Source organism: Chelon labrosus (genome assembly GCF_963514085.1).
Source record: "Chelon labrosus genome assembly, chromosome: 4".
Classification (NCBI taxonomy): domain Eukaryota; kingdom Metazoa; phylum Chordata; class Actinopteri; order Mugiliformes; family Mugilidae; genus Chelon; species Chelon labrosus.
The window spans coordinates 3,983,696-4,009,708 of record NC_140340.1 but is presented as its reverse complement, the minus strand read 5'-3'; the positions used below and the strand labels follow the sequence as shown (position 1 = coordinate 4,009,708).

General features: G+C 47.0%; 1 protein-coding gene across 2 annotated transcripts in view; it reads left to right on the top strand.

The window, feature by feature from the left end:
• shq1 (SHQ1, H/ACA ribonucleoprotein assembly factor) overlaps window positions 1-26,013 on the top strand; it is a 76,972-nt gene that overhangs the window by 18,035 nt on the left and 32,924 nt on the right. Inside the window, exons 10-12 of one of the 2 annotated variants that reach the window (XM_084543244.1) lie at window positions 1,268-1,391; window positions 7,119-7,239; window positions 17,094-18,256. In XM_084543244.1, coding sequence (XP_084399370.1) covers window positions 1,268-1,391; window positions 7,119-7,239; window positions 17,094-17,778 — 930 coding nt within the window. In that variant the 3' untranslated portion in view covers window positions 17,779-18,256. Of the gene's footprint in view, window positions 1-1,267; window positions 1,392-7,118; window positions 7,240-17,093; window positions 18,257-26,013 lie in introns of those variants that run through there. The other variant, XM_084543243.1, reaches the window with a different exon arrangement.

Genomic DNA, 26,013 nt, shown 5'->3' with positions numbered 1-26,013 from the left:
TCGTATGTATTGTGCTGGTTTGTGTTAACCATTGTTGCACGTGGGGGGGGTGGGGGTTCAGGGGGTTATTATCGCACTTACAGTGACATGTAGCCGTACGTCTGCCGTGACAGATGATGCAGTTGAGTAGACGATCCTTCATTAATGTTCGATACACATGTGAGTTAACACGCCACTGTGGATGTGGCACACGTGTCCCAGAGCGAATATTTTATGAGCGACAGGATCCCACAGCGTCCTCATTAAGTATCGAGCTTGCACACACACCACCGCCGCTTTGTGATTGGGATGACTTTTAATTATAAACAAGCTAATGGGTGAGTTTTGGGTGAGTCCGGGTCAAGCCCGAGCCTCGACCTCGGTTTGAGTGGTGGTAGATTTCCTTCCACGGTGACAGTGAAGTAAAGAACAGTCTTCACCTGCCTGGCAGCCCTTTTACCGCTCGTCAGTCAGTCAGCAGAGCTGTCAGCTCCCATTGACAGGCCGTCTCTCTCACCCCCCTCTCCTCGCCTTCCCCTTCTCCTCCTCTTCCCTTCATATTCGTCTCTACAGTGGATTCTTCTGTCTCCGACTGCCCGTCTGTCTGTGTGTCACTGCTGATATCTGCTCTGCTTCCTCTCTCTCTCAGCTATTTCTTTTTTTTATTCTCTCGCTGGCTGTCTCTCTTGCCTCGCTTATGCCAAACATTCTCCCTTTTTTCCCCCCAACACCACCCTATCCCACCCACATCCCCCTTTCCCTCCTCCCTCCATCTGCTGCATGTTTACTTGTCCTCAGTCGACTGCGCTGGTGTGACTGCGAGCCCCCCACCCCCACCCCCCGCAGCAGAAGACCTTATTTACACTCCTGCTAAACAAGCCCGAGGGAGATCATGATCCCCCCGATGACACGCCGCTCGCAACACATCACACATAACAAGCCACGAAGAAGAGGAGAGGGGGAACGGAACAGATGATAAAAAAAAAAAAAATCTCCGTTTCTGTCTCCAGGCTGCGTGTCCATTAGTGCAGAGAAACATCTGAGAGTGATGGCAGTGATTAAAGAGAGGCAGCAATTAACAGGCCTGGGCTGCAGAGGTGTTTAAGAGTCGTCAGCCCCTGTTTTGCCAGCTCTATAAATGAGTAGTTGTTAGGACTAATTAGCGCACCATCCACTGCAATGACAGCCGGTATTTAGCGTTAGAACTTCAGAATATGTCGAGCCTGTTTTGTGTTAGTTTCCTGTTTTCTTTGCATTGATGAAAATCCTCCTCTTCTCCGTCCTCCAGACTTACAGCTCCCTGCATGAGGTCCTGGTGTCATTTGGACGGAGGGTTCTGTGCTACCCACTCTACAGGCACTTTGGTTTGGTCTCCGCTGCAATTCGTGATGTAACTAAGATTTTGCAGTCAGGTGAGTCACACACAAGCTCATTAAAAAAACATGTTATTGCAGCAGATGTTTTGCTTTGGACCTCTTGATGTCTGCTACTTCTAGACTTCTAGATATAGAGCCGGGGTATTCAGGTAAAATTTAAAGAGGTCCAGTTAGAGAAAATTTCTTGAAGCAAAAGTGAACATATACACCGATCAGCCATAACATTAAAACCAGACAGGAGAAGTGAATAACATCGACCATCTTGTGACAATTCAGTGTTCTGCTGGGAAACTTCTGGACCTGGCATTCATTGGTGTGGATGTTACTTAGACATGTAGCACCCACCTAGACCAGACCAGACACCCCCACCCCCAGCCACAAAAACGCTTTAGGAACAACAAAAAAAAAAAACATGAAGAACAGCACGAGGTGTTGACCTGGCCTCCAAATTCACCAGATCCCAAACTGATCAAGTATCTGTGGGATGATCCACAGAGGCCCCTCCCCTCAAAGGCCCCCCCACTAACAACATCCTGTTGCAGGACGCTCTCAGAAGGCCCATGTCCATTCTCTGATGAGTAACCACAAGGGAGACCTACACAATATTATAATGTTTTGTCTGATCGGTGTATGTATGACTGCAGATACGTATAATGTTCCCTCATTAACTGAATAAAAGTGAGCTGCATTTCAAAATAAGAGGAAAATTGTTCAAATAAAGTGCTTAATTGTAAAAAAAAAAAAAAAAAAAAAAAGGGAGGTAAATCTGCGGTTGAGGATCTGTGCTCTAGAGTCTCGAGTTGTTTTTGGGTTGTGTGTTCAAACCATGTGCTAAATCAAACCTAATTTCTCTCCACTGAGAGCACATGATCTTTTACTAATTAGCGTTAATTGATTCTGTCCACCCCGTGGTTTCTTTTTGAGCTGTGTTTTCATGCGTATGTAGGTTTTAGCGTGCAGTCGGATCGCCTGCCTGCGTTGCCTGCGAGCCGCGGGGTGCAGCTCGATCGTGAGTGGAGGCAGCTTGATATCCAGCATGCCCTCGTAGAGCGCTGTCGAACAGAAACGGCCGGCCTGTCGGAGAAAGTGGTGCACGGGCGCACTGCAGCAAGTGCTCGAGAGTAATCTTCCTCCAGCTAAGCGAGACAGCGGCCGGGGCTCCCACCCCCTCGGGGAAGAAAAATGTGGATTAGCCGAGAACGGACTGTTGACTTTGATATCTGGAAGCCCGGAGTAATCTTTAAATCAAAAGCCCCCGCAGACAGCTGAGCGTCAGCAGTGTAAACATACTCGGGATGTGAGAGGGCTGAGATTATCCTGTTTGGGATGATTCTAACACGGGTAAATTACAGCAAATTAACGTCCCTTTTTAAGAAGCAGATTAGCATTTCCTCGCCTCATTAAGTAGAAGGAAAATTAGTTTATCAAGAGTCAAGGGAAAACAGACGTTTGGAGTCACTGTTTTCATTCACCTTAAACCTGAATATAGTTTATTTTCCTTGAAGCTCAAAGAAGAGAAACAACAGTATTATGGAAGAATGAGTAATAGGGCTTTTTCATAATGAAGTGTAACGCTGCGGTAATTCGGCCTGGCGTGTGTCTTGAGGGTGTGTTTCCTCCCAGCGAAGCTCTACACACTAATTAATTTGTCAGGACAAGGCGAAATGGAAATGCATGCTCCATTTTTGAGACACTTCGTCTAAGTGGCAGTAAAAGCAAACATTCATAGGTATTAGCAAAACAAACCCATTAATGGCGGCACACGGGGTTAAGGCCGTGGAGGATATGTTATCCGCGGGTAAATATTTGAACAGCCCTCTGGCAGTGGGGCGAGCATTCTCAAGGAGCTCCTCCACCTGCTTCCTAAGTGCTGTAACTATAGCGCTACCGGGGCAGGTACGGAGGAGCCGAGAGCCTGAGGGGTGGTGGGGGTGGTGGAGTTAGGAAGTGTCGAAGGAGGTCCTCTGGGTTAATGCTGCTGTCATGATCGGGCTGACGGGACAAGAAATGTCAGACGTGGCCTCTTTTACAAATCCATCCACCATCTTTTTTCCTGCTCTACATTCTTTTGGACATTTTTGTAGCAGTTGAACAATTTCTTCTGGATTTCTGAGAGAGCTGGTGAAGCTGTTTAGTCGACTTTTAGATCGGAGTGATGACACTTTACATCCAGGCCGGGGATAGGTTCAGGATGCCGATGATCTAAATGGATGAGATGCGTTTGTGTGTGTATTTATCTTTAACTTATCTTTATGAGGGTCAGCTGGAGTGGGCTGGAGATGTTGATTGATCTGGAATTTCTTCCACCTCTTCAAAGGGTCTGTTGGGATAAGGTTAGAGTTATCTTTATGTTGGGGCCTGTTCAGAACTTGAATTAAGATCTGATCTGGGCAATCCAATCACGTAAAAAAGACAGGTGTGGACACCCCGCATTTGAGAGATGTGATCTCTGACCACGTTTGGAGGTGGTCTGGGTCGCATGTGTCCTCATTCCTTTGGTAGTGTGAACGCAATGTGTCCCGAGTTGCATTAAAGACCTCCTATACTCAACAGGGGTGCTCCTGCCTCATTCATTTAGAAAAGAAACACACGACCACTTTCTAAATGATCACTTGAAAAGGAAAAATCCCTGTCAGTGATGTTTGTTCATTAGTAATGAGAGCTGGGTAAATAAACCCAGATGATGATCGGATCTGGAGACGCATGTTAATGCCAGATCTGAAGACACGTACCTAAAGCTGGCCACTTGTGATCAGATAGCCCAGATCAGATCTTAATGTGAGGTGTGAACAGGCCAAAGGTCATTCTAACTCCACTCTGATGTTTTTAGAACTTAAAACATACAGATAATATACAGTGCTTCCACACAAGTGCATGAAATAAAGCATGGCGTTTGAAAATGTAAAATTTCTCATTTTCACTTTGCTGCTGCTGCAGTTTTTGGAGCTGGCATTTGAGTCTCAGAGACACAGCAGGCCTTTGTTTTTGGTCCACTTCACACCCACCACGACAGCCATTCAGCAGCCATGAAGGAATCACTGTTGCACACGTAAACTGCCAATTCTTCCCCGCTCGTTGTGGATAACCTGATTTCACCAGAATTCCACCCAGGATTCACATTGTTGAACTGGTGCAACCTTTCCTCCAGTTTTATACAAACAACTTTTATAAATCTTCCATCTTAAAAAGAACTGAAATCGTTTTCAGGACGCGATCCAAGCCCTGGATTTTCAGGGCAGAGCTCCCTTGCATACGATCCCATGCTTTAAATGAGAACCAAATGTTTGTTCAAGGCTTTCCTCGCTGTGAGTGCACAGTTTATTTTGATTGGTCTGGAATGTCTTTGGACAATGCCAACCAGCTATGCGGAGGTGGAGAGGAGCATTTTCTCTAGCCCTCAGTGGATTGTTGGCCACATCATACGACTATTTATATGCCTGATTGGAGGGAGAAACGCTGCGGCGCTTTGGCCTGTTGCATACTTTAGTTAAACAACAAAAAGCCGATTCTGTGCAGTCCTGCGTGTGTGATGAATCTTGTGGCGTGGAAAGCTGCAGCGTGCTAGCTAAACCGCTTTCCAAACACACTGTCAAAGAGCAGGTGTCAGTCATGACTAGAAGCCCCCGCTATCATCTACTGGTAGATGATTTATTTAGAGTTCACAATTAAGCTGATATTGTATGTAATTCATGTCACATGTGTTTCATGCGTCAAATGTAGCACATGGAATAATAATAATAAAGCCATTAAATTAACATTAACACAGTTATGTAAATGATGAACAGTTAAGCGCTTCGTTTGAAATGCTGCTCGTCTGGTGCAAGAACATGACATTATTTATACTGAGGTTGGATAGCATTGCAAATCTATTTGGCTACTTGTAGTTCTGCACCTGTATGGTGCTGTAAATTGTGACTTTAGCAGTGAAACCCTAAAAAGCAGATGAATACCCTGGAGGAAAATGATGTCTAAGCCATGTGTTGGTTGAAAACCTTAAAGGGGAACTACCGTTTTTTACAACCTGGACCTTATTTCTGGCATAAAATACGATCGTTTACTCACCCATATAACTTTGGTGTCATTTGGAGTCATTCGGACGATATTTAGATCCGCGTATATCCATGTAGAGACTCCCACCAAAGTTACATGGGTGAGTAAACAATCGGAGTTCAGAAATAAGGTCCAGGTTGTAAGAATTTAAAGTTTGACACAAACCCCTATTTGTTGGTCAAAGCACATTTTTTTTTGGCAAGATTTGTTTCGACACCTCTTGACATTTGCCCTCCACAACCTCGGCCATGTGAAGATCGTGTGTTTCTCACTACAAGCCATTCTCCTGTCACATGAAAAATGCATTTAATAGGTTTCAAAGTCTTCAGTATGTACACAGAATATTGTTAGTGGGGGTCTTTAGGTCCTATGGGTTGAGGGGAGTATCCCACAGATACTTGATCAGTTTCGGATCTAGTGAATTTGGAGGCCAGGTCAACACCTTGTGCTGTTCTTCATGTTTTGTTTTTTTTAGTTGTTCCTAAAGTGTTTTTGTGTGTGTGTCTGTGTCAGGCTGCATCCTGCTGGGGATGGCTGCTGCCATCAAGGAGTGTTATTGCTATGGGGTGGGGGTGCCTGGTCTGGTCTAGGTGGGTGCTACATGTCTAAGTAACATCCACACCAATGAATGCCAGGTCCAGAAGTTTCCCAGCAGAACGTTGAACTGTCACAAGATGGTCAATGTTGTTCACTTCTCCTGTCAGTGGTTTTAATGATGTGGCTGATCGGTGTATATATGTTATATGTAGAGATGAGGATCAAAAATTCACACTGGTTAAAATGTTTACAGTCCATCAGTATTATACGCCTCCAACGCTCACCACATGACGTCACTCTCTGCGACCGTGAGACTTCTCCTTATTCACGGAGAGGAAGAAGCATTAAGGCTTGGCTGCATTTCACTAAACGAGATCAAAGTCACGGCGGCTGCAATCAGTGCGAGGCTGCGATTTCACGCAGGCATTGTTTCCCGTTAATTGCCTAGACTGTGGCGGTCCAGCATCCATAGGTTCCAGGCTCCCTGCAGTCGAAGGGTAATTTTAGTTGTTATTTAATTAATTCGGCAAATTTCCTTTGAACCTCCCAACACACAGTGGACTGTGTGTAGTCTCCACTTTATGCACATATTCATTATATAAGTGCAACTTGGATGGGTCCAAAAATATATGGACCTAACTGAGAAATTATCCTCTTCATTCAGACCATGCAGTCAGTTGTAAAAGAGCTTTACTTTATTACCTTTTATATGAATTAAATGTGCGTAAAGTTGGTAAATTAGGCGTTCACGAGTGTCGGATGAAACGTAAAGTGGATACAGAAGGATTTTGCTTAATAGCTGTAAAGACTGAACTGATGCCAAGTGCTATTTTTTGATAAATCCGACAGACAGTCTGAGGACAACTGCCATTAAACTGACAGATTGAAAGCCAAAAATAGAGCTGTCTTCTTCGGTTGTCTCTTGTCTCGGATGAAACGCTTCTTTTACCAGGGACTCTTCTTAAACCGTATGGATCAAATTACCCCGCAGCTTGTGGGATTTCCCTCTGATCCCTTACCTTGGCTTTTATGTATGGAACAATGACGGCGAGCCTTTAGATGCACGCTGCGTCTGCCAGCAGCTGGAGTGCATTGTCATCCTTAATGCCGAGCATGAATAACACTGTTTTGTTTTTCTTTTCCATTTCCCTGCCGCTCTGCGTTCCTGTACACCAGGGAAAGCTGGCGTCCTCAAATGCCTGCTGGATATTCACAAAGTCTTCAGAGAGAACGACCCGGCCTACATACTGAACGACCTGTACATCACAGACTACTGCGTCTGGATCCAGAGGGTCAAGTAAGTTCACCGACGCGCTCACAAATCCATGACCTTCAATCTAGAGAGAATTAATTCGGCTGTCGTGATGCAGCAGCGGTACTGCAGAGGAGAGGATTGGACGAGCCGCTTCAATGACCAGTCCTTCGCAAGATGCAATCTCCCTCGTGTCCGTTATCATGCGTCAAAAGTGGCGTCATTAAAACTCGGCTGATTGACAGCGTATGAAACGTTTGTGCACTTCCCGCAGCACGACAAGCCAAACATGCAAAATCTGCACTTTCCTCCTCAGATGATACAGAACCGATGTCTCTCTCTCTCTCTCTCTCTCCTCCGCCTAGTTCAGATTTAACAATTGCTTACACATTTTTTAAATGTGCGCCCGCGAGCACATTACTCAGTAATGAGCTCTGTTTTAGTCTTGGCCCGGGTTCAGCCAAGTGGTGTGCTCGCCTGGAAAAAGCCCAGTTGAAAAATGTGTGCCTGATGTTGTAGGCTCGGCGCCCAGATGCAGACACGATAAAAGGTCCGCAGGGATTGAGTGCCCCCTCCACTCCTCCTCCTCCTCCTCCTCCTCCTCCTCCTCCTCCCCCCTCCTCTCCTCTCTACCCCCCTACCGTCCCACCACTTCTCACGTTCTCATTTCCACGTTTTTTTCCAGAAGAAGTCTTGAATTCTGCTTTTTTAAGTGATCGAGATCAACATCTGGGTTTAAGGTTTGACAGGATCCCTTTTTCCTCTTCAGACCAGCGAGGATCTATCTTACTCTCTAAGCACATGCTGAAGCTCTGTCAACTCCCTGAAAAACTCAATCAGTCTCTTCTCTGCTGAGGCGCTTCCCCTCCTCCTCCTCTTTTCACCCACTGTACATTGGAACTAAATGTCAGCTTGACCTAACGTGCTACGCGCTGCATCGATCATTAAATGGATTAGCCTGTGCCCTCTTAGCGCTGACCTGTGATTGAATTGTTAGATTCTCTTTGAAAAGGACAGTGAAGTTTTTTTTTTTTTTTTTTTTTTTATCGCCTCTAGCAAGCCGTCATGTTGTGAAAAAGACAGCCAGATTAGTAATACCACTTCTATCACCTCCAGCCACTTGAGAGAGCCACAAAGCTTAAATAGCCGTTTTGTTCTCTGGAGTGTGAGTATTCTGGCTCAAGCTCAATAGGAAATTTCATACAATCTCCTCTTGTGGCTTGCGAAACTATTTTCCCATGTTCGTGGCGTAATGTCAAAAGGAGTCTGTGGGCTCAGGAGGGCTTGGTCTCTGAAGTCTGCAGCGGTGACTTCCACAGGCCGACCTCGGCTATCTCACACGTGGTCTGATCTTCTGACGGGCTCGATGACGGATCGCGTAGGCATTGTTTTCCTCGGTGTGAGATATTCCCACGTGCAGGATTTGTCATCCTCCGCTAAGTGAGTCGTCTCCGGGAGCCCGGCGGTTAGACGAGATGTAATCTACACCCCCCTCCCCTCCCCTCCCCCTCCCCTCGCCGGCAAGGCAGGCGCGATCGGCTGCACATGATGGACACGGCGATTAATAGATGTTTGCTCGCTGCAAGGGGTTGATTTATTTAATCTCTTTCGCTGTCCCGCGTGCATTTCGACTCCTGAAGTTCCTCTGACTGCCGAGGCATCGTCTCGTATTTACAACCTCGTAAAGACTTCACCGTGATTTAAGCCACGGGGCGGGCGCTCTCCTTTTAGCGCTGAAATCAAGAACCTCAAAGCAAATTGGCCCTCACGTTGCCTCGGTGTTAAACTGGACTCGTCACTGGTCCAGAATCTACCCCTCCGACGCTGGAAAACTGTTTTAATTTGGCTCCTGCACACCCGTCCAATCCTAATTATGTCTGAATTGGTCACTGAGTTTTATTCCAATTGGAGCAGCAGCCTCTCCTCTCCTCTCCTGTCCGTCACTTTTCAGTGTTGCTTGTGAAGGTCTTCGGCTGCCAGAAACCCCTGCAGAGTTTCTGGACGGCAGACGGGGGAGAAAAAAATAAATAAATAAATAAAGCAAGGTCTCCTCACATTCTCTCTCTTTGTGTTGCCTCCCTTTATCAAGAAGCTTGGATTCAGGCCAGCGTAGATTCATGGCAGCCAGCACAGACGAGGCTTATAAGCCTGGGTGTTGTGTTACAATGCCTCGGTTTAATCAGAACTTCCTTTTCTTAGTGCCGGTTCACTCGCAACCACCCACCCACCCTTATTAATTGGGTCAATTAGATTCTAGCAAGGGGAAAAAAAAAATAACACGGGAGCATACAAGTGGAATGCTCCAGGGTTCGTCTGAGAGGAGGATGAAGTCATTAGTGGAAAGGCAGGAAAATTTAGTTCCCTGTTTTTCTTTTTTTTTTTTCTTTCTTTTGTGGAGCAAATGTGTGAGATTTTTTAGTTGTTTTTTTATTTTTTATAAGATGTGTGAAATGGACTGTGACAAATTACTCCAGAGACTGGAAAATTGACAAGAAATGGTTTGAGGATAGGCTGAGCCTCACACCACAACGCTAATAATTGTGAATGGTAGGTGTGAAGTGAGCAGTCCTCGGAAACAATGGGCGTTGTTTTCACTGCGGAAAGATGTGCATGGAAGAAACGCATGTGTGCAGCAACGCATGAAAACAACAAAGGCGACGGCCAAAAATATTAAGCTGTAGATGCCCCTTTTTCTTTTTTCTTTTTGTCCCGAGACTGATCTTTTAATTTGGGAAGGACAGAGCAGCCCCTCTGTGTTTCTTTCTACATAATCTCTCCACTTCCCTCGCCTCATTCGTCCTCTGCATTGTGTCCGTGACATTGGCCGTTGGGGAGAGCTGTCGGCGGCTCTGACAGCAGCTTCCCGTAGGGAAAAGCATCTGGAGCGCTAACCACCATCATCGTCCCAGGGCAACGAGGTCAAGCATGGGGGGGGGGGGGGTTGTCTTAGCTAAGGCTATACCCCTCTGCAGAGCAAGGCTCGTCACACACCTTGGGCATATATTGTGTTGTGTCCACCAGACTCACATTGTTGAGTCATTTGTTGATAGCGTTGGCCATGATGGCAATACAACCTGCTTAAGGCTGTTACGTACTCCACGAGAAGTGAGAAGTTTGTTCTTGCACATCAGGCTGCGAATACAAAATGACGTAATTCTTTTTTCGCAGCCCTCGTTCGGGAGTGTGGAGTCCGGTTACTGTTCTGTGATTGTTCAGAAATTGGAAGTGGGCATGGTTAAACGCGGAAATGCTAGCGGCTAGCGGAAATGCTCTTCTGGTTAGAGATCGTCATACTGTGTGTGGGTGCATGGTGAATGCACGCCATGATCCGACGGACACAGTCGTCAAAACGACTGGCCGACACCCGAAAAGTTCCTCTCGTTGTCCATCTCCCACAATTCTTAGCGTGCATGACGTATGCTGCAGTGGGAGGGGCCTGTGAGGACTTCCACAGAATTTGGCACTTGATTTTCTCTTTAAGTGTAAATTATTTCGCCAAAACGAACTTTTTTCTTGTTCTTGCAGCCTTGGCAGCGAGAACAAATTTCTCGCTTCTCGTCGAGTATGTAACAGACGTAAGCTTGTTACAGAAAGAAATTTGTTCTTGCTTCTCGGGCTGAGAGAACAAAATTACGTAATTTTGTAATTTTGTTCTCTCGACACATCAACCGGGCAGAACTTTTTTCTCGTGTGGTGTCCAGTTACTATTCTGTGATTGGTCAGAAACTGGAAATGCTAGCAGTTAGCGAAAGTGCTCTGTGAGCTCCCAGATGCTATAATATAAGAAAAGTGCCTCTCGTCATCCTTCTCCCACATCTCCCATAATGCTTAGCACATGTGACGTATACTCCAGTGGGAGGAGCCTGTGAGGACTTCCCCAGAGTTTGGTACTTGAGTTTCTTGTGAAGTATAAATTACTTGGCCAAAACAAACTTTTTTCTTGCTCTCGTAGCCCTAGTAGAGAGAACAAATTTCTCGCTTCTCGCGGAGTATGTAACAGCCTTAAGCTTTTTACAGCAAGACATTTGTTCTTGCTTCTCTGGCTGTTTGGGAGTTCTCGCAGCTTGTTCTCGCCACATCAACCGGGCAGAATTTTTTTCTCGTGTGATGTCCGGTTAAGGTGTTTGGTCAGAAATTGGAAGTGGACGTGGTTAACGTGGAAAAGTGGCCACTCTGTGAGCTCCCAGATGCTAATATTTGCAGTTTGACCGCTAATCTCTCCTGGTTAGAGATCAGCATAGTGTGTGTGGGTGCATGCTGAATGAAAGGCGTGATCCAATGGACACGGCCGTCAAAACATCCGAAAATAATAAGAAAAGTGCCTCTCATTGTCTTCTCATCTCCCACAATGCTCTTGCAGCCTTAGCAGCGAGAACAAATTTCTCCCTTCTCGTATGTGACCAGCTTTAACCAACATGTTACTCGTAGCGTAGTTCCTGCCGTCCACACTCGGAGGTCGTTCAGGGAAATTGATCTTGTCTCCACCCGGGTGTTTTCATTTAATTTCTGCTCAGCTTTTCCCCTGAGAATTAAAATAATTAAGTATTAAACGTCACTTCAGTAACATGTCAGTCCCACATCTGACGTGACACCCAGATGTTTGTTTGGCACGAGTTTCACCAGGCGACATCACACACAACTGTCAAGCGGCTGTCCTGAGAGCTTTGAAACAGATAATGGAGCTGCTCTATGTGATGTTAGCCTCGGCACTGAAGGAGATCCTCAGAGGCCCCCGCTGGGGAGAACAAAGGGACAAATGTCTCCCAGCTAACAGGGATAAGTAGTACAGATTTCCTCCCAGCATGAAGCCACTCCAGATTTTTGTCTTGAGCACACAGGCTCATTTTAAACACAGACTGCTGTGTTTGCATGATGTCTTTTATCCATGTTTCCAGTGCCCACTCCAGCTAATGCAATTGATTGTAGTGTGTTTTTTTTTTTCTTGTGTCTTTGCAGCTTCAAAGTCTCGTGTACGGAGATGGAGGCGTATTAACCCAGGATGCTTAACACTGCAAATTCAGTCAAATTCAGATGTGAAAGAGAGACGTTAATAGTAGAATATATAGCAGACAGACTGGAAAACACAATCAGAAGAGAAGAAAGTTAAACTAGATGGAGAAGAGCTGCATGCACGGATCAGCCACAACATTAAAACCACTGACAGGAGAAGTAAATAACATTAACTATCTTGTGACAGTTCAGTGTTCTGCTGGGAAACTTCTGGACCTGGCATTCATTGGTGTGGATGTTACTTAGACATGTAGCACCCACCTAGACCAGACCAGGCACCCCCACCCACAAATTATGTGATTGGCCCAGGACAGTTTTGCTGGAGCATAATCAGTTCCTGACCAACTTTCCACTACAAAACAAATGTAGGTGGAGAAGTTTGTCTGGCTTTAATGCTACTGCTGTTGGGATTATGAGGTCTTTACCCCTAACTACACACCAATCAGGCATAACATTATGACCACCTTCCTAATATTGTGTAGGTCTCCCTTGTGGTGACTCATCAGAGAATGGACATGGGCCTTCTGAGGGTGTCCTGTGGTGTCTGGTAACACAGTCTTGTTAGTAGGGGGGCCTTTGAGGGGAGGGGCCTCTGTGGATCATCCCACAGATACTTGATCAGTTTGGGATCTAGTGAATTTGGAGGCCAGGTCAACACCTTGTGCTGTTCTTCATGTTTTTTTTTAGTTGTTCCTAAAGTGTTTTTGTGGCTGCATCCTGCTGGGGATGGCTGCTGCCATCAAGGAGTGTCATTGCTATGGGGTGGGGGTGCCTGGTCTGGTCTAGGTGGGTGCTACATGTCTAAGTAACATCCACACCAATGAATGCCAGGTCCAGAAGTTTCCCAGCAGAACATTGTATTGTCACAAGATGATTGATGTTATTCACTTCTCCGTTGTGAAAGTTGTCAGTTGATGCGATGGTTGTCATGAGTGCTGTGACAACAAAATGATGAAGGAAAAAATGATAACCCGGGATCCAGGAACGTTCCTTTAAAATATCCTTACGAGACTGACAGCAGATATTTATGACACCACCGTATGAACCGTAAACCATAAATCAGCGCTTGCACGGTTCAGTAACTCTTTTCTAAGGTTCCTGTATGCCTGAACTTGAACATTACCTCAGTGGATAAATCCATCTGTGTTTCCCATTTCTGGAATCGGAGTCCAGTCACACTGGCGGATCACATCCCCCAGTGCCGGCTTTTTCAACCCCCCACCCCCCCACCCCTCCTCTTGCCTCGTGAATGATGCGTTTGCAAATTACTCTGGTGCTTATATTACACAGATTTATACATCTGAGCGTGAGCTTTATCTGAGACGTTTTCAAGAGCACAGGGCGCGCTGAATGAGCTGCTCTTTCACTGAGCACGAGCCCGATGAAAGAAATGTCAGATTGTAATATAGCTCGGCTCTTTCCCAGATACACATGCTCTCTCACTCTCTCTCTCTCTTTCTCTTCCCATATTCTCATCTAAAGGCTTTGGCAGATGGAGGAGTCTTTGTCTCGCCAGAAGTTTTCCAACCTTGGAGGAAAAAAAAAAAAGAAAAAGCAGCAGCCCCTCCTCAGTTTAATGAAGGCAAGCCACAACAGCGGTGTGGTAATGACTGGATTGTGTACAACATTATCCCGCCCCCCCCTCCCCGCCGCCCTCCTGGACAGAGCCTTTGTGTTCACCGCAGGCTGAGCTTCTCCCACCACAGAGCAAAGGAGGGGGAGAGAAAACAAGCGCGCCTCTCCAATGCTAACTCAATAATGACTTCCCACGGGGGAAAGAGAATACGGGGCAGTCTTTGAAGTGGCTGTGCTGCAGGAAGCTCTCACGTGGGTTTTTATAGAGCCTGGGACCCTAACGGACTCCGTGCAGGCTGCAGCGCACACTTTCTTCGTCATCGTCATCATCGGGGGGAGAGGTTAAATTAATGGCTTGGTATCCTGGGTTTTGAAAACGTTATGTGTCACTGTTGGGGAATCTTTGCTGACTTCCACGCTCAGTTATCCAAAGAATGTCGTGGTTTTTCTGGGTTCACACACAAGTCATCGCGTTCGTCGGACGGCTCGGGGACGAGGCGTCGTCTGTGGCGCTCGCCTTTATTTTGTAGTGGCACATTTGGGAAAGTCTGCCAGCGTGGTGCGTTTATGTGCTACTTGTACAAATTGGAAAATTGGCGTCCTCTGCAAAGACGCTGACCAGACCTTTTGTCTGCGGTGTGTAGAGATGGCAGTGTTGGTGAGTCAGTCCACCACTGTGGTTCATACTGAAATATGTCAGTGGCTATTGGACGCCATGAACGGTTCACAACCAGGGAATCCTAACAGCTGTTACAGAAGGATAAATTAAGGGATAATGAACCTCTCCTTCAAGTATTTTTCTTTCTTTTAAGACATTTTTAAAGGGTTTTATAGGAATGTTGTGCATCTTCCACTTGGCTCCAAGACTAAAAGTGCATAAGAAGATTTCTCTATAAATCTTTTTTAGTTTCTGAGATGCAACTTTCAAGATCTGATCTGGGCTATTTGATCGCAAGTGTTCAGACCTGCATTAACATGCGTCTCCAGATCCAATCTCAGTTTCTCTATACGCAAATAAACCCCCGACATCATCTGGGGAGCAGTAGTAACAGCTGATGTCTCTAATGGATCTCTACCGCTGCTCCAGAACCGAGAACAGCTCTGTTTTATATGTGTGTGCGTCATGACTTTGGCTTCACATGTTAAGTTATTATTTACTGATCTCCACCCCTGACGTTGGTTAGACCTGCACAGAACTCTGCACGGAAGTTTCCACGCATCACAAACATCAGAAACTGGCACGACTAGTTTCCATTAACGGCCGTTGACGGGTTAAGTCTCGACAGGTAAGTATCTTGCCGTTAACCGGCACAAGTCAAGCGAGTTTCTGATGGGCGACACCCACGGATGCTCCTAATTAAACCTCAACTTCCCACCAGTCCCTTGGAACTGAAGAAGCTACTCAGATGAAACGTCTTCTCAGAAAAAAAACTCGACAAGTCCAGTTGCCTTTCTCTAATGGCATTTTTGGATATACCATGACCTGGATGACTGAGAACCATGTGTGTATGGAAGCTTCCAGGTTTCAGTTCTAATCTGAGCTTTGTTTTGCAGGGCCTCTCAAATAACGTCAAATAACGTCTGGGCAGACATCAATAAATATGGGATTAGTTAAGGCAGATGCATATACAAATGCATAAAATATGTCTCATCTCCTCCATTCTGCATGGCAGTAGCTGTGTTTGCATCCAGAGCACACAACTGAACGAACGGCCCCTGCTTTGGCTTCTGCGTTCGAATTCTGCCTCATCGCACGGGGAAACAATTTGGAGAATGCACGTCCATGTGATACAGCAAAACCGCAAGATCTGTTTACTCGGTCCCTTCTGGGGTCCTAAATGAATGCCCCCCCACCCCCCACCCCACCACTTGCTGCTTCCATAAACACTTAAGAGTAGGGAGCTCATTAGGACTGCACTGTAATGAGGAGCCATCCCGGTGCTCAGCAGTGGGTTAATTGGACCAGAGAGGGCAACAAGGGCTGAGTGTGTGTGAATATGAATGGCAGCGGAAGAGTAGCCCCCTCCACACACACACACACACACACACACACACACACACACACACACACACTTTCTCCCGCTCCGAATGGACACAGGCTGAATCGTCGGTGACCCGCAGAGGTCGGCTCGTAATCACCATGGCGATGGGGGCCGGCACGCACGCCGCCCCGACCGTGCTGGGGGACGAATAGCAAGCACTTAAGTTTTTGGCAGCGTGGCAGCCGTTCCCAGCGTGAATAATGTGCAGGCGGGGGCCTCGGCACAATCTGATGGCTTTACACAAACAAGGCCTTGTAGGAGGACATTCATCAGCAATAAAACACTCCCTCTCTCCCCCCTCTCTTCCTCCCTCTCTCTCTCTCTCTCTCTCCAGTTTGTTGTCTCTTCTGCAGTGACACATCTATAAAACTGAAGGGACAGGGACACGGTCTAATGTCGCCGCTTTATTGGAGGATTCTCTTAATCTTGGAGGCATTTAGCCGTGGGGCTGCTGCCTGGAGTCATTCTCCGTCCTGAGTTTTGTTTTGTTTTTTATTGACTGGACTTGCAGTCGAGGCGTCGTGCACAGCTGCAGCGGTCTCTTCGGCCACTTAGGGACGCCTCGGACGAAAAGAGCTTGAGTCTGTTTTTTTTTGCTGCACCTACGTCGCCGGGCCTTTTTCTCTCTTGATCTGATGATGCAGGATTTAAAGCTTTAAAATGCACAAACGCCTTCTTTTAAAAAAGGTTAATGGTTGTTGCAGACGTGTGCAAGAGCAGCCTGTTTACCTCTCCTTTGCGTGCAGTGTTTTTTTTTTTTTTGCGTGTGGGCCGAGGTGAGGGAGGGAGGGAGGATGGGGTGTGCCTCTGCCTGTAATCCCTCTCAGTCTCTTATCACTTCTCGCAGGGGGAGAGCAGCGGTAGGAGGAGGAGGAGGAGGAGGAGGAGGATATCCTGAGCCCCGCGTATATCAGCAGCGCTCATCTTCCTGCATTATTAAACATCCATATTTCCATATTTCATTGAGCCCCCGTCGCCTCTGCAAATCGCGGTCTACTTAACATTCATATGAGAATGGGATTTGGTTAATGGGTATTAGATTTGTAGATGGTTATCCTGTGGCTATGTCTTTAGTACGCAGAGCCAGTCGATCAGTCAGTCGTCGTGCCTCTCTCGTTCTCTTTTCGGCGCCGCTGATGAAGTTTTAGTTTTTTCCTCTCTCTCTCTCTCTCTCTCTCTCTCCGTCCTTGATACTCATACAACCAGAAGAAGTTTTTTCCTTTTCCCAACTTGTCTCTCTCTTTCCTTTTCCCTATTTTTTCATCTCGACAGGTCCAAGAAGGTGACAGCCTTGGGTGCGACGTTAAAAAAAGCCTCCCTGGAGAAAAAGGACTTGGAGCTGGAGCTTGATGAGCTGGAGCACGCGGCGACAATGGTGGTGGAGGAGGAAGAAGAAGAGCAGGGGGCATCGAGCGACAGCAGCAGCAGCAGCAGCAGCGCTTCCAGCGACGACAGCAGCAGCAGCAGCAGCAGTAGCAGCGACGAGAGCGAAGAATCTGAGGCTGAAGGACAGGGCTGTGCTGAATCCAAGGAGGGAGGAGAAGGAGGAGGAGCAGGAGAGACATTTAAGGACAACCCTCTACAGCCACAACCCACCTCCTCCTCCTCTCTCTCTCCCTCTCCCATCCCCCAGGCACCCGTGAGCACGCTTCTCTCTGCAGAGGAGAGGAAGGTGCACGCCCGTCCCTCAGCCTCGGGAGGCTCCAGGCAGCTGATCCAGGAGCTCGGGGATCGAGTGGCAGAGGAGTTGAGAATCTCAGCACCGGACTCCAGCCTCGGACAGCGTTCACAGCTGAGCGGGGCTGCAGCAGAGGCTCCTGAGGGAACATCTGGGAAGACGAGCAGCAGCAGTAGCAGTACTGGGACGTTCTTGGAGCTGAGCCCTCGCAGGAACCCTTTACTCATCATCCAACCACAGGAGGATCTCAGTGATACAGAGGAAGACTTCATCAGCTGATCAGTGAAAACCACTGTAAACTGTTTGTAAGTGAAGCAGTGATATCATTAGTGTCTTTTCATTAGGAATTTATTTTCTTATAATGAATCACATTCCACTAATGATGAACTTTCACAGCCTCATTACGTAGTTTTAGTTTGTTTTACTTCTTCTTTGTGAAGATGGAAGAATAATTGTGGTCTGTCTGCTCCATATCCACGTCTGGACATAAGTCTGAACACTTTGTGTTTGATTTAATATGAATTATTTCTGCTCCTCGTTAATTTTTCAAACACTGAACAGCCTCTGAGAGCTCAGTTCAGCAACAGTCTATTAGCCGTGTATATTCCCTTCTACATATTTACACAAAATCAACCTGTTATATGTCACGTTGGGCTTGAATAAACAGAAAAAAAGCAAAACAAAGATATCCCACGAAGCTGAGAATCGTTTGTCTTTGTTCATTGTTGTACGTCACTCTGTGCCCGGCAGAGCTGCTTTTAAGAGAGCTATTCTTTTCCTAATAAGTAGCAGGAAAAGCTTTAACCCTCTTCCTGAAGCCCCGGCATTGACTGAAGTGGAAAAGACTCTGTCTGCACTAAACAGGGCAGTGGAGCACGGAGCCGGGAGCCAGGAGCCGGGCCGGGGGTGATTGATTCGCCCGTCGCGAGCGGAGGAGCGGCGTCGACACGGCTCAATATCACCGTCCGCGTCTTAACGGGCGAGAGAAAACAAACAAGGAAGCACGTGTCAGGCAGATAGATGAGGGCCGCGAGCGAGGCGGAGGCGCGGGAGCCGTTAGTTTGAGCGATAAGAGCGCCCCGGGACCCGAGGCAGCCGCGAGATAGAGTAGCAGAGGGCCGGCGGAGACAAAGTGACGCTGCGGCGAGCTCGGGGCCTGGAGACGCACACATGCTGCGGCCTTTGGGCTTTAACTATCCACATCTTTTAAAGGACATTTACGTCTGCGTCTCCTGAGTGGACTTGCATTGATTGCTATAATTAAGGAATACAGAAATGACCCAAATTAGCAGAATGTGAGTGGTCTGGTGATTGCAGTTAGAACCAGCTCTGAGGGAGTGACTGATCTAGCGCAGCCTCGGTGCTGCCTCAGGCTTTTTTATTTATTTATTTATTATTTATTAAGTCAGCTCTGGAGCCACCAGTCATGATGACTCCTTAGGTCGTCGGCGGCGGCGGCGTCTCGTGTCACAGAGATGGATGTTGCACCTCCCAAGAAGAGGCCGCATCCTCGTAGCAAGCCCCCCTCGGGAACCAGCGACATCATTGCCGTGACTTGAGTTACTCCACAAAAGGACGTCCCATTAAAACCCCTCCCTTCTTTGCAGCAGTGACATGAGTCCTGGGACTGCGCCACCCACCCCCATCCCCTGCAGGCGGGGGTGGTTCCCTTCTCCCCGCTGGGGTTTCACATTGATTAAGTGACACGGGGCCCCCGTTGCCGTTTTTCATCTTAAAGTGGCCTCCGTGTTCCTCCATTAGCGCTGCCTCCTCGGCCCTCGGAGCCCGGCTGGGGGATCCTCGGCCACGTCTTCTTGTCTTGGTTCTTCCGCAATTAATTCTCTCTCTCTCTCTCTCCGCCGACGGACTTCTTTTTTTGTCAGGAGGCAAGGCCGCTTAAGTTTAATGGACGCAGCTGATAAATTCTACGAGGCAGTAATTAATGAGGCGTCCGTGCTCTATTTTGACTCGTATTTGATAAATCAGGCACTTACCCATGTAGCAAGTGTTCACCTTTGACCCTCGAGCAACTGATAATGTCTTTAAGACTGATTCGGCTCAGCCTTGTAATTAGGTAATTAGGCAATTAGCACCGACAGATGTCAAATGAATGAAGGTATGTCTACTGAAGGCTTGTGCTGTATATACAGATGAGGGGACGTGGCGTGTTCTGCCGTGCACTATATGCATACCTTGACGTGTCAGCCCTCACATATCAGTCCACTAATTATTAAGCTGTAGTCAGGAGATGAGGAAACATAACCTGAGAAATAGAAAATAAATAAAGACGATGAAACGGCTGAAAAAATGTCACCACTCAGTGGAGATGTAGTAAACGTAAATCACACAAATGCAGCCGCTGATGTACCGCCATGTCACATACTCATAAAATCCACTACATACACCCATCAGCCACAACATTATGACTACTGACAGGTGAAATAAATAACATTAACCATCTTGTGACAGTTCAGTGTTCTGCTGGGAAACTTCTGGACCTGGCATTCATTGGTGTGGATGTTACTTAGACATGTAGCACCCACCTAGACCAGACCAGGCACCCCCACCCCATAGCAATGACACTCCTTGATGGCAGCAGCCATCCCCAGCAGGATGCAGCCTGACACAGTTCGGTGTTCGTTTGTCAGAGGAAAATGTCTTTGCAAGAGGAACCGTCACCATGCACACAAGCTGCAGGGTGAGTTAGTTCTTTCTACCCATGATACAGCTTTTAAACACTTCTACATTCTACGTCCCACTTCTCCGGGTGCCACTGTAACAGTAGAGCTCCTGTTGAAACTAGATGTAACTCATATCCAGACAGGGTTGGAAGAACGACGTCCGCATAAAAGGAAACATCTGCAACGTTTCTGCAACAGAAAAAAAAAAAACATAACCGGGACTTCTAGTACCTTCTGGAATTCATTGACAGTTCATGTGGCTATACATAAAATTCCATTTCACACACAAACGCTTTAGGAACAACTAAAAGAAAAAAAAAAAACATGAAGAACAGCACAAGGTGTTGACCTGGCCTCCAAATTCACTAGATCCCAAACTGATCAAGTATCTGTGGGATGATCCACAGAGGACCCTCAGAAGGCCCATGTCCATTCTCTGATGAGTCACCACAAGGGAGACCTGCACAATATTAGGATCGTATCGGTGTATCTACTCTTATAAAGCGTTAATTTACCTCATCGTCCACTTTCAGGACTTCTCAGCCTCTGACGTACCTTGGTTTCTGCTCACCTTCACTTCCTGGCCCTACAGCTTCATTGCATTATGTTTTAAATGATAGTACATGTACCCATTCTGCTTTGGAAATGCACTGACGCAACAAAAGTCCAATGCATGAGAAGCCTGAGACCTGAAAGGTTTTGTCGTATATTAAAAGAAAAGATGCATTTGTCCTCATGAGCTAACACATGGACTCAATTGAAATCATCCCAAGACTAAATAAAGCATCTGGCGTTTACTATAAAGACTCTGTCTACATCAGCTGTGAATTTACCGTGACCTTGCTTGCCCCCCACAGTGAACAGAAATTTAAAAATAATCCCATTGAGGTGATAATGCATTCCTTTCCTTGTTTTTGTTTTATACGGGAAAGGCAGCGCCAAGGACGGCGTCGTAACTGCCCCAAGCCCCCCTCCCCTCCCCTCCCCCCGCCATCTCCTTGCCTCTGGTTGATTGTAATAGAAAACTCAATCTCCTCTCTCCCGCTCCCTGAGAGCCAAAGTGATTCTGGTGCTTGAAAAGATTAATAGCCCTCCAGAAGAAATGAATCAGGTGCTCTTCAGGGCCTGACTCCTCCAACGGGCGCGCAAATAGAAATCCTTTTGTTTGCTCCCTCCTTCTCCGGCGGTGCCGCTCTCCCTTTTGTGGCCTTCGTTCTGTGTCGCGTCGATTCAGGCTCGGATGGCGACGAGACGGAAGGTGCGGCTCGGCGCGAGAAGCAGGTGGCTGCTTCCCCCTCAGCTCAGCTCAGTCTCCGGGTCTTTGTAGTCGGCCCTCTTGTAGTAATGAGGGAACACGTGCATGGGACGTGATGGTGTCTCTCCAGCTGACAGCGCTGACGGGGGAGGATTATCTAAATGGGGGCTATTTTCATGCTCTTAATCACAAAAGAACCAGTCAAACAACCCCCTCTTTCTCCGTAGAATGCGTGTGTGTGAGCATGTGTGTGTTGACAGCGCCGGCATCCACTTGTCGTCGGCACCGTTGCCTGGCTGATTCACTCTAATTGGTGTGAGCAATGTCCGTTAAATCACTCCCTAACTCTCAGTGGACGTGTGCTATCAGGCAGCTTAATGCAGCAAATTGCCTCTGCCGTGCCGGAGCCGTGTGTGTGTGTGTGTGTGTGTGTGTGTGTGTGTGCGTGAGCCAGAAAGCCTCTCGCCGTTACACACCGCCTTGTTAAGTGCGTCGGGGGGTTGCAGGTGACGCTGTTAAGGCACGGGGAGCGTTTTATACGGAAGAATAGCCGCGCAGCAGCCTCGACTCTGACCCGCTGACGTGTGAATTTAGATCGTAAACTTTATGCCGCGCCGAAATGCTTCCACCCCTGAGGACGCGCCGGCCTGTCATGATTTCACACCAGCGCGACGGCAGCACATTTCTAATGAGGCAGCCTCCACATTGTCTTTCTGTCCACAACAGTTGTTCCTCCTCGCCCGAGCCAGTCGGTCCACGCTCGAGCGCGCGCGTGCGTGTGTGTCTCCGCGCCTTCCAGAAAAGCGCCGCTCTCGTGTTTGTTTGCCTAGCTAAAACAGCTGTCAAACACGATTAATATTTCAGCGAGAGGCCGTGCTGGAGGGAACCTCTAAGTGCTAGGGGAGCTGGAAACAACAAGCCAGCACTGTTGCTTTCTGGCGTACGCTCCCGTGTCGACCGTGCCTGCCGCGGCTGTCCAACTCTCCCCTGCTTTCCGCTGAGTGGCTCTTTTACGGGCCTGTTCAGACCTGGCGTTAGGATCCGATCTCAAGTGGCCGGCTTTAGGTGCGTGTGTTCACACCTGGCGTTGTAACGTGCGCCGCCTGTGTGAAATAAACCCCATCAAACACCATCTGGGGCGCAGTAGAATAACAGCTCTAATGGATCTCTGCCGCTGCTGCTAGTTAGACCTGCACAAAACTCAGATTATAACTCCAACCCTGGAAGCTTCAATATGAGCAGGCCCTGTGAGTAATCAAAACTAAACTCGGTAAAGTTCTCCTGCACGGCTGGTGTCATTTCAAGCCGCAGTCGACTGAACAACAATCGAGCTTTGATGCCGAACCTTCGAGGCGTTTGCTCTGTGCACGTGACGCCGCCCTTTAGCCTCCGCGTGAAGCACACGTTCCCACCCTTCCCCGGGTTCAGAGCGTAGCAGGCTAACGATGCCTCGCGGATGTTAGCGCATGGCAACCAGACGGAGCGCTCCGCCGTACGAGCTCCCCTGACACACGCCGACACAAGTTCTCGACACCGCTAAAAGCTTCTGCTTCTTTTGACGTGCACGAAGCAAACAGACACACAGACGTGTCCGCCGCTGGGGCCAAACGCAACCTGTCATGTGTCATTCACAGCTCTCTCCCCAAGTTGAGTCCTTTAACCTGCTCTTCCTACATCATCATCCTCTCACTTTTGGCCTTCTCCTTTAAAGTCACTCCCTTTCTAAATCTCTTTAACAAAGCGCGTGCCATCCAACCCAGTTGTGCAGCATTTCCAGCGCCTTCCTCTTCCTCCTCCACCCCCGATGCACACGAGTTGGCCTCGCACCATATTGATGTCCCCGGGGATGTGTAGCATGAAAGCAGATACCCACATGTGTCGCTACGCCGATCCTGTCAGCATGTCACGGATCGGCTCCCCGCCGCGATTGAATCGCTGTTCTCTGGCATGGAGCGGTGTAGATTACATCTACGTGGTACGGCGCCGTGCCTCCCAGCTGACACACGGCATCAGCGTGGTGAAAGAAAATAAGGGTTTGGGGAGGGAGGCAGTTAAAGGAGGAGCAGAAGACAATCACCGGTGGCTTTCTTTACTTCCCGCTTCTAATTTCTTGGATAGACTTCCGCCGCTCTCATCAAAGAACCCGGCTCGAGGCTAATGAAACACCCCAGAAAAGAATGTTAACAGATAGCAAAGAGCAGAACACGACTGAAGTGTCACTGCAGAATGCGGCGCCTCAGATCTGCCATCGACGTCTCCCTTGACGCGAGCAGCACTTCGCCGGATTTCGCTGACATATCTGAGCAGGGAAATGCTGCACGTTGTACGTTAGCGCTGCGTCAAACTCCCGGGGAACGGTGTCAGATCAGATAAAACACGATAATCTGCATGGAGTTATCTGCGGGCTGGCTGCGAGCTGAGTGACTCAGCGCTTGAGAAAGAGAAAGGAATCAGATAACCAGCTTGTACCTGGATCCATTTACTTGTACACAAGGAGGCTGGTGACCGTTGAACCCTGGCAGAATGGCAGCCTCATGTGACCTTTAGCTGGTCCAAATTGCTCGGGATGAATTGTGGACTTAGACTTTATTGCTCCACAAGGGAAAAATGTTTGGTCACAGTAGCTCAGTTGAAAACCACAAGTAAAAATAATAAAATAAAATAAAATATTGAATACGTACAAATCTTATTGCCACTAGGAACTACCAGTAGAAATAAAAATAATGCATACAAATAAAATAAAATAAAATAAAATAAAGCATAAAAAAAAATATATATATATATATATATAAAATAAAATAAAATAAGCCACTTGTAAAAATAAAAATAGTGGAAGATAGTTATTAAAATAAAATAAAATAAAATAAAATATTGAATGTGTACAAATATTATTGTCACTAGCAACCACTAGTAAAAAATAAAAATAATGTAAGATAGTTACTAAAATAAAATAATGTAAGATAGTTACTAAAATAAAATAAAATAAAATAAAATATTGAATATGCACAAATCTTATTGCTCTACAGGGGAAATTGTTTGGTCATCACTGGTAAAAAAATAATAATAGTGTAAGATATAATATAAAATAAAATAAAATAAATAATGCTTTAGTAAAAATAAAAATTATATAAAATAAAATGTATGTTACAGAAAGGTGAGTTGTTGTGTAGTTTGGTATGAATAAAGTCCTATATTCCGTTGCAGGACGAGTCTGTTGGGCGTGAATGATTGTCCCATGATGGAGAGCAGTTTGTCCTCCAGTGTCCTCCTGTCCCTCACCGACACAAACGTCTCCAACTCACTGCCGCTAACGTGTCCAGCCTTGTTCGTGCTTAGTGTGGACTTTGATCTGAAGGTGTGCCTACGTGGATTACAAAAACATTTGCGCTTGCATGCACACCTGCACGTGTGCAAGTGAAACAAATGTGGATATAATTTATTCAAGGAGTGCAAGGACGCACAGATGGGATAAAATCCAGGAGAAAAATCCTTCCTCAGAAGTCCAGTCCGTCCCCAGTGCTGGTCGACAAACACCGGCTGCAGGTTGATTCATAGCTCTTGCTCACGTCGTGGCCAGATCGACCCAAGTGTGTGGATGAGGAAATAATAACCAGGCCTCAAGTCATTTTAACCCCCATGCATTAAAAGACTACCAAGGACAGTCCACCAAATGGGTTGATAAAGTGTCTTTCGTATGTTGAATCCATTGCAGCAACATGAATGTCGACACTGATCAGCCAAAACATTACGACCGCTGACAGGAGAAGTGAATAACATCGACCATGTTGTGACAATTCAATGTTTTGCTGGGAAACTTTTGGTGTGGATGTTACTTAGACATGTAGCACCCACCTAGACCAGACCAGGTACCCCCACCCCATAGCCCCCTCAGAAGACCCATGTCCATTCTCTGATGAGTCACCACAAGGGAGACCTGCACAGTATTAGGAAGGTGGTCATAATGTTATGCCTGATCGGTGTATGAGGAAAGATGAAAAGACTGAAAGTGTATGAAAAGACCCCATAAAAGTGTCAAGGAGAAGCGGAAACCAGATTACATGATGGCGCTCAGAGAGAGTTGGTGGCCCATGTGCCTAAAAACTGTCCCCCATGTGTTCTCCATGAGGTTCCCAGATGTTCTGCGTGTTCTTCCGCAGAATTGGACCCACTGAGCAACATTGTAGTGGAGCCCACACGGGCCACATGAATGAGCTCAAATAAAATGAGAGAATTGACTTGATACATACGGTTGCTTTGAAGGTTTATTTAAAGTCTATTTAAAATGTCTTCACAGATGCACTGCCAAAAAAATACTCCACCAGCCAGCTTTGAATGTCACATTCAGTTTAAAAAATGGATTTTTGCTTAAAAGGGAAAATTACGTGTGACCAGAATAAAAACAAACAAAAAATAAATAAAAGACATACACTTAATAAAGTCTTCCAAACGTCTTACAGGGTGTCAGTGGCCAAGAGGAAGAGACAGGTTGCAAATCATTCCACAATCATGGAGCCGCAACGGCAAAGGCATGCCCCCCTCTGAGCTTCTCTGTTTGGTCTTTGGCACACTCTGAGAGAG